Source organism: Melopsittacus undulatus, chromosome 12, assembly GCF_012275295.1.
Source record: "Melopsittacus undulatus isolate bMelUnd1 chromosome 12, bMelUnd1.mat.Z, whole genome shotgun sequence".
NCBI classification, from domain to species: Eukaryota; Metazoa; Chordata; class Aves; order Psittaciformes; family Psittaculidae; genus Melopsittacus; species Melopsittacus undulatus.
This window is the reverse complement of record NC_047538.1, coordinates 2931546-2945298: the sequence shown is the minus strand read 5'-3', so window position 1 is coordinate 2945298 and position 13753 is coordinate 2931546. Positions and strand designations below refer to the sequence as shown.

Here is a 13753-nt window from a genome sequence, read left to right as displayed (position 1 = left end):
CTCTTCAGAATGAACCCTGGAGAAGAGGTTTGGAAGGGGACAGGTCTGCAAGTGGAGGAAGATGTTTCCCCTCATCATCCCAACAGAAGGCTCCCAGCTCTCAGGTGCATGAGCCCTTCCGGAGTTCCCAGACTCAACACCATCAATGAGACCCAACTACTTCTGTGTCTATATAAGGCCTCCGAACCCTAAGAACCTGCTTTTACGGATCATGGACTCCTTATAGACCCACAGGCTGCAAAGAGTTTTCCCCAATTTTGGTATAATCACCTCAAAAATCCAGCAGGATTTTCCAAGGGCCTGGGAGTCACGTTTCCAATGAGCTGGGAAGCATCATGTATCCGGCAGCCACACTGTCCCTGCTCATAAACTGGAACCAGGGAGGCTAAAAATTCTCCCCATCCATCCCGGAAAAAGGCCATAGTGGGAAAAATTCCTCTGTTAATCTCTGGAGGAATCTGCACCCAGGGAATGTCTCTCTGGGAACCTAAATCTGACAGGGTTAAAGCAACAAGCTATATTTCATGTTGTTCTGCTCCATCATCACAGAATCCCAGCCTGGTCTGCGCTGGAAGGGACCTTAAAGCTCCCCCAGCTCCAACCCCTGCCACGGGCAGGGACCCCTTCCACTGGAGCAGCTGCTCCAAGCCCCTGTGTCCAACCTGGCCTTGAGCACTGCCAGGGATGGGGCAGCCACAGCTTCTCTGGGCACCCTGTGCCAGCGCCTCAGCACCCTCACAGGGAACAGCTTCTGCCTAAGAGCTCAGCTCAGTCTCCCCTCTGGCAGGTTCAAGCTATTCCCCTTGGCCTGTCCCTACAGGCCCTTGTCCCAAGCCCCTCTCCAGCTTTCCTGCAGCCCCTTCAGGCACTGGAGCTGCTCTCAGGTCTCCCCTTCAGGAGCCTTCTCTTGTCCAGGCTGCCCCAGCCCAGCTCTCTCAGCCTGGCTCCAGAGCAGAGCTGCTCCAGTCCTTGCAGCATCGGGATAACTTAATGCCAGGTTGGATCAGGTGGGATCAGGGGAGGGTGGCACAGAGAAAGCCATGCAGTGAGGGGGTTCTCAGATGCAGTGCTCACAAACAGGAGGCACGGGTCTATTTTTCTCCTGGTAGCAGCAGTCCACATCCATTTCCCATCACACTGACCGGACAGAGAGTTCAACAGCTTTACTTCTGAAGCATCTAAACAACCAGTCTCTGCAAGCAGGCAGCACATTCCCAAGAGCCACAGTGACCCCTGGGAAGAGGATGGGAATCTTTTGGCTTTTCCTGCCTGCTTCAGTGAAGGCATTTGCAGGATAGATCCTTGCAAACAGCAGATTGCACAGCCCCTTTGCAATGCATGTGTTCTACCTCTGCAGCCCTGGCTTCATTCATGCTATGCTGCTGGGTCATGCGTGGTGCCCATCCCAATGGGCAAGAGCTGCACTGCACACGAGTGATGCTGGAAAACAACAGATCCAGACCAAAAACCTGAATGAGAGGTTCAACAGAAGCAGGCAGAGAGGCCACGAGACCAGAGGAGGCAAACCAAAGGGAGGGTAGATGTGTTGTAAAGCTAAACCCACTCGGATTAAGCATCTAGTCACCACACAGAGCAATCCTATTGAATCAAACAGCGATGGATTAACGTGCTGGAAGCCAGCCTGCCATGCACAGCCTGTGCTTTGCCAATGGGACAGCACAGCTCTTGGCAGAAAACAACCCTTCACCTGCTGAGTTTCTGATCTTTCGCCTCTTGCCCTTGGAATAGTTCATATTTCACACCACAAAGTTCATCAAAGCCACTTCTCCAAAGCAGCCAAGCGAGGAAAGGAACAAATGAGCACCCAAGCCTGCCTTACACAGGCTAACCAAGGGCCTGAGAGGCACCCCAGCTCTGCAGAGCCTTGGAGCCTGCCAAACCAGCTCCAGGCTCACCCTCGGAAGGGTGCTAATGAAGTTGAAACTCGCTGTTCTAGGCTGAATGTGGAGCTCCTGCAGAGAGCAGGGTGTAACTCACCCTTTCCAAAGGCAGCAGAGCCAGGTCCCACTCCCTGCAATGCTGTGTTTTGCAAGATAGGCTGTTTAAGGTTTGCACGGATGCACTTCTCCCCCAGGAGCAGGAAGCTGTGCAATGGGATGACCTTGGTGTGCTGTGCATGGGGATGTTTCTACATGTACCACCAGGCAGATTGCAGCAGTTACCAGGAGCCTGCTTCAAAGGATGCACTTTGCCTTCTTACTTCTGCACTGCTGCTTACATCTTGGAATGGCTTCATCCTCCAGTGCTCCTTGTCACTTCCAGCCCCACAGCACAGAGGATTTGGCTGTCAAAGGCTACTACAACTCTGCACAAGTGGTTACTCATCTCCTTGCACACCTGGGAGCTAAAAAAGGGGGGGAAAACTCAATATATTTACATCAGGGAAAGCTATTCCAAGCAACAGCATCCATCCCAAAGGATGGTGTAGAAGGCAGCCCAGAAACTCCTGTCTGTGTTACAGAAGGGCAGTGTGTGATAAGCGAGCTCTGGTCAGGCAGCAGCCTCACCACAATTACAGCAGAGTTTCCGATAGGATCAAGTCACTCTGGGCTTAAGGGCTCAAAGAGCATTTTGATGGTGGTGGGAAAGCCAGGGCTTGGTTTTGATGGTAACATGGAAAGTTTTAGACCTACAAAGGCAGAAATACAACTACTGAACTGAGAGGACAATGAGAGAGAAATGAGCCAGACCAGGAAAAGAACTGGGGAAAAAGCTTTCCTCTCCTCCAGGATCCATTCCCTACAGAGGGCTTGCATCCCTGTCATTAACCTGTTCTACTTTGAAACACCAGACACCTGCAGCCAGCAGCTGCAGCCCTAACAAGAGGTGTTATTGTCTGCCAGGCATCAGCTTTCCACCCCTTTTTATTCCCAGGAGAGCAGCAGCTACATTGTGGCTGCAGAGGTGATCCCAGAGCTGAACAGTAACTGTGGCACAGCTTTCATTAAAAAGGGATGCTCCTCATTGCACCAAGCTCAGAAACACACAGGATCATAGAACCATGGAATGGTTTGGGTTAAGAGACCTTAAATCCCGTCCAGCTCCAACCCCTGCCACGGGCAGGGACCCCTTCCACTGGAGCAGATGCTCCAAGCCCCTGTGTCAAACCTGGCCTTGAACACTGCCAGGGATGGGGCAGACACAGCTTCTCTGGGCACCCTGTGCCAGCGCCTCAGCACCCTCACAGGGAACAGCTTCTGCCTAAGAGCTCAGCTCAGTCTCCCCTCTCTTGGGCAGGTTCAAGCCATTCCCCTTGGCCTGTCCCTACAGGCCCTTGTCCCAAGCCCCTCTCCAGCTTTCCTGCAGCCCCTTCAGGCACTGGAGCTGCTCTCAGGTCTCCCCTTCAAGAGCCTTCTCTTGTCCAGGCTGCCCCAGCCCAGCTCTCTCAGCCTGGCTCCAGAGCAGAGCTGCTCCAGCCCTCGCAGCATCTCCATGGCCTCCTCTGGCCTCGCTCCAGCAGCTCCAGGTCCCTCTTGTGCTGCTGCCCCAGAGCTGGATCAGGGCTGCAGGGGGGGTCTCTGCAGAGCACAGCAGAGGGGCAGGATCCCCTCCCTGAGCTGCTGCTCATGCTCTGGGGATGCAGCCCAGCACACAGAGTCCATTCTGCAGTTCTCCCTTCAAGGGCTGGAAATGGCAATGAGCTGCACTGAATTCAGGAGCTCATTTTCCACACCTGCTTCTCCCAGCTTCCCTCCTTGCATCCATCCCTCTAAGAATCTGTTCTGCTACAAACCACAAATGGTGTCCCAGGGCCTAGAGCAGGGCTCAGACTGAGAACTGCTGCTCTAGGGAGGCCATTAGCACTGGCAGGGCATGGTTTGGGGGGGGTTGAATCCCCAAAGCAAAGCTGTGCCTTGGATCACTCACTACATTACCACGAGGTAAGTCATGATGCAAGGGGAACAGAGGAGCACGGGGTCAGGGCTGAGTGGGTCAGTGATGAGTCTCAGCCCATTCTGGCTGCTCAGAAACAAGATGATGCAGAACACAACCCAGGACAGAACAAGCTGCAGCTCTACAGGAGCTCTTCAGACACAGTGGGGTTTAAATCCACACAGAAGGAGGTTTGTACTCCTCTAATGAGTATTTACCCATGGAAACCCCAGTGATCCCTTGGCAGGAAGGTGCTGCACTGATGTGTGGATGTGGAGGGCTGGATGCTGGCTGGATCACCCCTGCACAACCACCTCTGTCCCTTGGGAAGTGCTTTGCTGGGCTCATGTCCCCTTTCAGCTCCACAAAGCTCGCATCCCAGAGGAGGAAACTCACTCCAGACCAGGAGCAGCATTGTGAGACTTCACCAGCTGCTCTGAGCACTTGCCCTGGTTTCTCCAAGGGGATGATGAAAACAGGGCTGGGTTTTTTTGCCTCCAGGCAAGGTTTTTGCAGAGCTTTATGGAGGGCAAACCTCAGCTACCAGGGACCACATCTGATAGAAGCACCTGGGGCAGGTGACAGCAGAGCCTCTCCTGCCTGCTTTGGGCTGTTAGCTCTGTTGACACAACACCATCAAAGGCACCTTCCCCTCGGCTCACAAGGGGAAACCTGAGCCTTAAACTCCAGCAGCTCCCACTCAAAAGCACTGAGAGAGGACCTGGGGGAAGAACAGAGCCAAGAAGAACCAACAACCAACGTGGGAGAGGGCTTGTTGCACACTTACAGTGTTGGGTTAAGGCTACTTGGGAGGTTTGCAGGGCAAACTTCAGGCTGGTGGGCTCTACTCATTTACAGGCTAAAGCAGGGAGCATCAGCTGCTCTGATGGGGCTGTGCCTTGACACTGAGCATGGACAGAGGGGATCAGCGCATCTAATGCACAAGGTTTACCTCCAAGGCTGGTTTTATCCTCAAATCCTGAGGGTCATGAGCAGCTTTCCTATATCCCAGTGGAAGCAAATGCAGCGTGAGTGCAGGGAGAGCAACACAGCAGGAAACAGGTCCTGGAGTCCCACCTCCCCGGCGGAAGGGTGGGTGCATGGAGAGCCTTCCATAGCAAACAGGAAGAGCGGAGCCATGAGTCTCCTGATAGCACAGTGGGATCTCAGTGGGAAAACACCACAGCACCAAGGGGGGAACCGGGGCCTTTCCAGCTCTCCTGCCTCCACAGACAGCTGGAGAGGAGATGGGATCGTCCTTGGCTCTGGGTGCTAAAGCAGAAACAACAGGAAGGATGTGCAGATCCTGCACGACTTCAGTTCATGTTCCTCTCCCTCAAAGACCTGCTCTTTGTAACACCATTCCTTACCCTGCCAGCACTACAAGAGGCTTGGTTTGGGAAAGAAAAGCTTTCCATCTCTGTCCCTAAGGCCCTGGGAGCATGGACAAACCTCCTGGCATTTTTCTCTCTGATTTATAAAAGGTATTTACCAGTTTGGGGCAGACAGAGGCCAAGTGCAGGGCTCCTGAGGAACATTAACAAATATAGGAAGGGAGAAAGTCTGCAGGAACACACGGTCTGGAATAGCATGGCAGGCCAGAAGGAAAACTGCCTGCGGATAGGGATACACCTCCAAGTTATTCCCTGTAGCCCAAGGACACAACAGGAGATACAGATGATGGTGAAGGTCTTGGGGCAGTGCTGGTGGCCGAGGCAGCCTCTGCCTGCAGCATTCATTGCAGAGATGGACGGGATCTCATCCGGAGTGCTTCACAACCACATGGAAACAGGACAAACCTTCCCTGCCACCCTGCCTGCATCAGCCAATTCCAACCCCATGCCAAAGCCCCCACTACGGGAACCCCAACAGCCCCCATTGCACAAAATCCTGGCCATCTCCATCCCAAAGGGATTTGGTTTCTTCCCTGTTTCAGCTGTTTTGGGGGAGCACCAGAGGATTATTACCACCAAAGGCACCCTGCGTGCGTCCTTGCTGCGGGAGCGGCGTGCTGCAGCTTGAGTCACAGTGGAGACTAACCCTTGCCTCCAGCTGCATCACTGGTGTAAACCACCTCCAGTCCTCTGTGGCAGGTTCTCCTCTGTGCAGATAGGCTCCAAGCCAAACAAGTGCCCAGGTTAATTATGCAAATCAAGAGAGAATAAAGCAAGCATCCCTAACACATGGAGAAAGGCTCCTGCCTCCCAGGGACCACCTACCCTGGCATAACATTGCAGCCTTCCCACGTAATGCCAGAGCCATTAACTACAACTCCCCTCCTGCTCTGGCAAGGCTCCTATGTGGGAGTGGAGAAGGTGGAAAACAGCTCCAAAGTGGCCAAAAGAGCTTGAGGGAGAAGAGCTGAGATGCATTCCTGTTCACATGCTGCCTCCTTTGTAGAGCGTTGAGCCCCACCAGGAAAAAGCACTACATAAAAGCCAGGCATTGACTCTCTTGTTCTGCTCCAGCCTAATAAGTCCAAAGTCAATGCCATTGTTTTAGATCTAAGCACAAAAATACTTTGAAACCTCAAAAATTAGGGTTTTTGGAAGCAATTATCTCCCTCCTCCTCGCCGAGACTAAAAGCAACACAGGCCAATTACACCTTTGAAGGCTAAATATTTACTGCTGGGTGAAGTGCAGCAGCTCGGGCTGGAGAGGGATTATCCAGCTCTGATGTCATCTCATGCCTACAAGGAAGAAAACCCAAAGGAAAAACAGGTATGAGCAAACAACAACAGAAAAGCCCTTTGGAGAGGGGAGAGGATGAAGTGGTTTCAGCTCACCCATGTCCAAGGCATTCAGTGTGGCCCTGGCACTGTCCTCCCAGTCACATCACCTGGGTCTCATTAGGTAAGATGCTCATGCTTAATGAGGGTGCAAGGAGAGTGCAAGCCAAGCTCTCTGAGCATGAACTGGCCTCATGGAACAGCCGGTGCCTTATCCTGGAGCAAGACCTACCCTATAGAGTCCATAGGGGCAGGTGTGGGAACTCCTCAAGCTCCAGCAGCAATGAGCCTGCACACAGCGAGGTTAATCCATCAATGTCAGCTCCTGTGAAGAACAGCAGCTCTCCTGCCTTATTTAGCTCTGACTCCTGAGTTTCAAAGCTCTCAGCTTTTGCCCCCTCCAGCCACTATTCTTTCCCAGGCAGCGGGTGCCAACCCTCCGGTTAAGGGCACCAAGGGATAAAAAGAGAGCAGTTATGTGTAAGACACAAAAAGGAGAGCGGTGATGTGTAAGATACAAGCAGTCCTGTGCAAGATAGCACCAGGGGCACAAGCAGGGAGTGACTCATCTCCTCTGCAGCCCAAGGAACAAGAGCTCTCTGTTTGGTGAGCCTGCCTGAAGTTTCAGTTGCGATCCCATCTCGCTCCACGCGCTCATGACAGCATGCAGAAAGATTTCCTCGGGGGATCTTCCCATGGGACTTAACTCTGACACATATTCCCACAGGACTCGTTCTTTTCAAAGTGTAATCTGTTAGTAAGGCACTGGGAATCTGACTTGGTGAAATACCAAGGGGGTGAGCGAGCGGAGCTGGGTGCCGGCAGCTGGAGCCATGGACACGACTGCGAGTCATGCCCTGCATTCAATGCGACGGAAGAACTCGCTGCGCTGGAAGAATAGATGTCCTGGGTCAGAGCAGAGGTCTGCATGGCCCAGTATCCTGTTTATGCTACCCAGGGCCTCTTCTCCACCCATGAGCACAGGGAGATTGCTCCAGCAGGGAAGGGGGAAGAGTGAGAGCCGGGTTTCACATAGGTGCAGGCTGTGGTTGCTTTTCTCTCAGTCCATGGCTGGTTAATTCTCACCTGCAAGCATCATGCAGTGGATGTGCAGATGCAGAAGTCAAACTATGAGGAGTTGCTGAGTATCAGTCTGCACAAGCAGCCATCAAGCACTGAGTTACATGTTAACATGTCAAAGTGACAGCCCACCAATTCCCAGAGGACATCAGGATGCAAAAACATCTGGATTTGGGAGGACTTCATATAAGGGAAAGAAGTGTCAGACAAGGAAACACGACTTTAAATAATAAGTGAATAACCCACAACACTTCAGAGCACAATGGAGGAGGATCTGCACCCAAGCAGGCACATCAGCAAGGAGTGGCTGCTGGATGCTGAGCTCCTTTTCCTCCTTCTGCTCTTGGTTGCACATCAGCTTCCCCTGCAATCACTGCTTTAACACTGACTTTCCTCCCCCAGTTCCTGTGCTCATCTCCAGAGTTATTGCAGTCACACTGAGAAGCAGAAGGAAAACGAGCACAGAGCATGTGAGTGCCATGGGGATCCGATCCCCAGGCTGGAAAACCAGGGCTGTTGTTTTCCTGCCCTGAGCACCACGGGGACTGCAGGAATGTGCCTGCTTTCCCACGCTGTGGGGAGCCGGCACGGGCACGTCTCCTCCACTCCTCAACATACCTGAGGTGGTGGCTACCAAGGTTATTAAAGAATACAAATCTCTCGGCTTTGAGACATCAATTGCTAACAAAACAGGCTCTTGTGGTCACAGGGAAGTGTCACTCATCCCGCATGGCACGAACCAGCGCCTCCAAAGAGGAACAACCCAGCACGGTGCTGAGGATACTGAAGTCTGGGGCCAAAAAACCCCCCAATATCACCTGAGAAGTGGTCAGATGGTGATAAAACACCTGGGAAACCCAGTCTGAGAGCAGCCGTGGCAGGGCTGAGGTAGGTTTTACCCGTTTCATAGTGGCATTTCTCACCTGATGCCAGGGGCCGGATCCACTCCTTGCTGTTCAGGTCGAGTCTCCAGAGGTCGTTGAAGGCAGCGTTGCAACTGCTCTGTGTGCAGCCACCAAACACGTACATGGACTGGTTAGAGTCGTAGTAACATGCACCTGGAGAACAGAAACACATGAGGCAAGGCCCTGACATTTGTGGTTTGGGGTGAAAAGAGAGATCAATCTCCCCTCAGGCAGGTTCAAGCCATTCCCCTTGGCCTGTCCCTACAGGCCCTTGTCCCAAGCCCCTCTCCAGCTTTCCTGCAGCCCCTTTAGGCACTGGAGCTGCTCTCAGGTCTCCCCTTCAGAAGCCTTCTCTTGTCCAGGCTTTCCTCCTGTTCCATACAGAACAGACAGTGGGGCTGCCCCAACTTCAATAAAACCATGGGCCAGCTTAGGGATATCCCTGAGCAGCATAAACCTTCAGCAAGAACCTTATCCCCTCAAGCAGAGCTGCTCCTGAAAGTGCAAGGAAAGCTGCCTTAGAAGCCTGCAGTTAATGAGATCAGCTATGATTAGTGCTCAGCACACCTCCCTTCTCTGAGCTCATTCCTATGATGGCCAGGGTCACCAGATGAGACTGAGAAGCCAGCCTGTGTACCCAGCCCTTCACTTACTGCTTTTTCCAGATATGATAGCATTTCATAGAGTTATTTGGGTTGGAAAAGCCCTTTCAGCTCATCCAATCCAACCATTCCTATCACTGCCAAGGCCACCCCTGCCCCATGGCGCTGAGGCCCCGTCTCCACCATGTGTGAACCCTTGCAGGGCTGGTGACTGCAGCCCTGCCCTGGGCAGCCTGTTCCAATGCCTGAGCACCCTCTGGGGCAGGAATTGTTCCTCAGCTCCATCTAAACCTGCCCTGGTGCAGCTTGAGGCCGGTTCCTCTTGTCCCATCCCTTGCTCCTTGGGAGCAGAGCCCAGACCCTCCTGGCTCCATCCTCCTGTCAGACACTTGTAGGGAGCCATCAGGTCCCCCGTGAGCCTTCTCCACACTGAACCCCCCAGGTCCCTCAGCAGTTCCTCATCAGACTCTAGACCCTATCTTCAGCATCACTGAAACCCATCCTACACAAGCATTCCCTCTGCTCCTTATGGGAAAGGATTAGGCAGTGAGATGGGGAACAGGGAGGGAACACAGCACTTGACAGCCCTCTAAGGATACCTAGGGAAGTAAAAGAGTGTTTGCCCCCAAATCAGACTCTGCAGGAAAAAGAAATGATATGCAAGTGTCTGCCTTTGGCAGTGTCCCATGGCACCCAGGCACCTCTGCTGGGAAATACATTAAACATTAGAGCAGAGAGGACTTGCTCAGCTTTTCTGCCTTGGAGGATGAGGAAGATTCAAATGTGTTCAGAAAGTTAAATCCCTGAAGCTACAAAGAGGATTTCTCAAGTTCTTCATTTCCCTCCTCAAATACAAGGAATCCCATTGACTTCATAACATCACGGAATGGTTTGGGTTGAAGGGACCTTAAAGCTCATCCAGCTCCAACCCCTGCCACAGGCAGGGACCCCTTCCACTGGAGCAGCTGCTCCAAGCCCCTGTGTCCAACCTGGCCTTGAACACTGCCAGGGATGGGGCAGCCACAGCTTCTCTGGGCACCCTCACAGGGGAGCTCCTTCCTGCAGTGCTGTTCAGAGCTGCTCTCCCATTCAACAATAAAAATAGATTCAGATGATGTGACCTGAGGGGACACAGGATGCTCGGAGCTTGCACAGACAGAAAGGCTTGTTGTCCTTTTGGGAACAGCAGCCAGAAAAGAGCAGAAAAAGAGCCTATAAAAGGAGCATCTGGAGCAAAAGGCTGATACCCTACTTTTGGCAGCAAGAGAAAAGGGCTCAGAGCAAATCCCCACGAGAAGTCCCTGCTCTCATAGCTTTGCTCTGGGCCAGTACAAGTACATTTCTGGTTTCCAATGATCCAACACCACAGCCCTACTTTTGCAGGCTGTGCAAAATACACCAGTGACCCTCATCCTGCTGCACGCTCAGCACTATGCTGGGGACACCATGACACCCGGTGGTCTTTGCTGAAGGTCCCATGGTCTGATCCCTTATTGAAAAGCCAACAGCCCTCATGCCCTGGGCTATTAGGGATGAGTCCAGGGTGCTTAGCTGACCCTGGGGATGCTCACAGGGTGAGACCACACAATCTATCCCTATCTACAATGTCCTTATGTGCAACTGAACTGTCTTCATCCCAGCCTACACCTTGGTGAAAGATTTAATACCTCTAGTGCCACAGCCCATCACTTTGGAGCTCTGTGAAGTGCATGTGCCTGGCACAGGATTGAGGAAGAAATCACAATGAAGAACAGTTTTAATGCTTTAACTGCTCGCTGAGACTCAGCCCTGCCTCATTGTCACCCAGCAGACCCTTGGAGATCACCTCCACCCAGCACAGGGTGAGGTGCTTCACACCCTAAGCCCATGCAGTTAACACCCAGCACAAAGCAACACTGGGGCTTTCCTACTTCACCTTTCAGGAAGGGCTTAGTTCCTTTAGAAACCTAACCCCCACCTCAAGCATGCCATGGTGAGAGCCTCTTCCTCCTCCCCACACCACCCCCTTGGCAAGCCCAGCCTGCACACCGCAGCCCAGCTCCTCTATTATGTCAGAGGGGAGGTGGCAGCATTCTTCTCCTCTATTTGGCTTCAAACCCCAGGCCAGCCAGGCAGGCACCAGGAGGCATTTTAATCCTAGACCAAAAGAAGCCAAACTTACTGTGCTTTGCCAGTCCTTGTAAAGCTGCTGAAGCCGAGGAGGGCAGACTGGTTTGGGGAGGAAAAAGGGCATCAGGGGTCAAGGAGGAAACAAAGCACAAGTGAGAGCTGCACTTTAAACCAGGCTTGCAAAGGGGAGGAGGGTGCGAGTCCCTGGTGCCCAAGGAAGGGTGGAGAACATGGGATTTTGGGTTGATTTTTGTCCAGAGCCAGTAAAATTCAGTGTCCCCCATGTTTCAGGATTACAAACACACTGTAACTGGAAATAAGGGCAAGGAATATTCGGGCTGCTTGAAGATGCTGATACCTGAAGAGAGAACAGAGGCAGCTGGATTTGAATTTGTTCCTGTTGGCTCTCTGTGCTGCACCACAAAGCATCAGAGACCTTTGCCTGGAGCGCAGGATAACTGAAAGGAAGATGAAGTGGGAAGGGAAGACTGCAGAGCACATGCCCTTTGTGGTACCTGGCTTTTTACATGTCGAATACCTCAAATAAAGTCACCTGAGTTCAAAGGCTGCATCCCCCATTGGAGAGAGGGGAAGGAGTCAGCTTGGCTGTTGGAATCCCACTGCAGCTAAAGGCTGACAGCCCTCGGTGTCAGCATTCCCAGGAGGAGCCAGCTGAGCTGATGCTGCAAGCATTGTACATCGAGCTGCTGGCACTCCACACCCAACCACACTTGGCACCAGAGCTATGTACAGTGACGCCGAGGTCGGGCTGCAGATGAAAGCTCCAGGTCCTGCTTTACACCAACCACATGGGCGCTGTGGCATGATAAATGCCCAGCATTGCTCAGAGAGCCCAGCTCCACACATCTTAGGGGGAAAAACCCCACCAAGCCATCTCCTTCTGCTCTAAACCACCGTTTCCCTGCTCCCTGCAGCACAGGCACTCACTGTCGTCAAAAGGCAGGGCTCCATTGAGCAATGCTGGGTGATATGAGAAGCTCTGGTGTCAAGCAGCCCATCCTGTAAACCAAACAACATTCCGGCTTCCACCTCGCCCCTGCCTCTCTGGGTGAAGGCAGGGAATTGCTCTCATTAGTCATCTCCCAGACTGCACGGAAAAACCAGAATCAGGCTTTAAAATTAGTCACTCTTCCATCAAAGGATCAATATTCCTGGCACAACAGGCGGCATTCCTCTGCTGCTTCCCCCTTCCTGCATTCCTCCTGACGTGGCATTCTGACTGGGGCCAGTTATTTAACCACATGAGTCACTGCCCTGCTATGATGTTTGTAGGGCTTTGATGTACTTTAGGGCTAAAAAGGAATTAGATGGCTCCTGCAAACATCAGAGTTGATGTTCGGCTCAGAAACCTCCACAGGAAGTGTTTCTCTCACTGAGATGGGACATTTACACCTGCAAATCCAACATCATTGCTACAGGCTGATGTTCTGCAGCTTTAAATCCTTCATTAAAACTACAGCTCATCCATGAGGTTCGTTATCAGCTGTGTGAGCTTTGCCAAACCCTCCCCACGGGACCGGACGAAAGGAACATCCATTCATTATTCCTTATCCAACGGTTCTGCTGTTCCTCCCTTTGGAACTGAGAGGAGACATTTTGACCTCCAACTGTTTAGAATTCTCTTGCTCGTCCTTTTATGCTCCTTAAGAGTATTTGTGGGATAGTTCTAATAAATCCTGGAAGTCAGACAGGCCTGACCACTGTTTTGGTGCCAGCTCCTGCTGTCTGTTGCCTTCAGTGGCTCATGCCTGGGAGATGACGTCTTCTACATGAGCTGGTGCATTACTCACCCCTAGAAAGGGATTTATGAGTCCCAAACCTCCTGTTCTTATTCACCTCAGCATCTCAGTAGTTTAGGCTTAAAGATTCAGTTGGAGTTTCTGCAATGAAATATTTGCAGCTTGAGTTTAATGCAGGAACCCAGCAACACGAGACACTTCAGTGGAGGGAAAGCAGCTACTGCAGATCTGCTTTAAAAAATCCCTTTAAATCAGCAAACAAGTTAATCCAGATTAGCTTTCTGCACAGAAAGTGCATTAATAACGCTTGGGGAGCAACTGAGGACTGACCAGAGCCAGGACAGCAGCAAACAGAGAGGCTAATCCAGATGACACGCTCCGAGGGCAGCGGCTTTAGGGAGACAGCTCACGTTGGATGGAGCGTAACAGCAAAGCCCCCAGTGGGCAGCAGGATAAACTACAGAGCACTCAGTGTCTGGAGCAGTACCGGGGCCTATTTCAGGAATTCACAGCCAGCCTTAAAGCTCCCAGGTTGAAAAAGGCTGCAAGAACTGAGGGGAAACATACCCAGATTGGGAAGTCATTAATAAGCACTTTGGGAACACTTCACACCAAGCTAGGTACAGCAGGGACTTGCATTCTTCCGGAGGACAAGCATGTCCCTTAAACAGCTC

General features: G+C 52.2%; 1 protein-coding gene across 4 annotated transcripts in view; it reads right to left on the bottom strand.

The window, feature by feature from the left end:
- Positions 1 to 13753, bottom strand: part of FBXO42 (F-box protein 42) — a 48457-nt gene that overhangs the window by 14351 nt on the left and 20353 nt on the right. For all 4 annotated transcript variants that reach the window (XM_034068299.1, XM_034068302.1, XM_034068300.1 and 1 more), the window contains one exon: positions 8627 to 8761. In XM_034068299.1, the coding sequence (XP_033924190.1) occupies positions 8627 to 8761 (135 nt within the window). The remainder of the gene's footprint in view (positions 1 to 8626; positions 8762 to 13753) is intronic.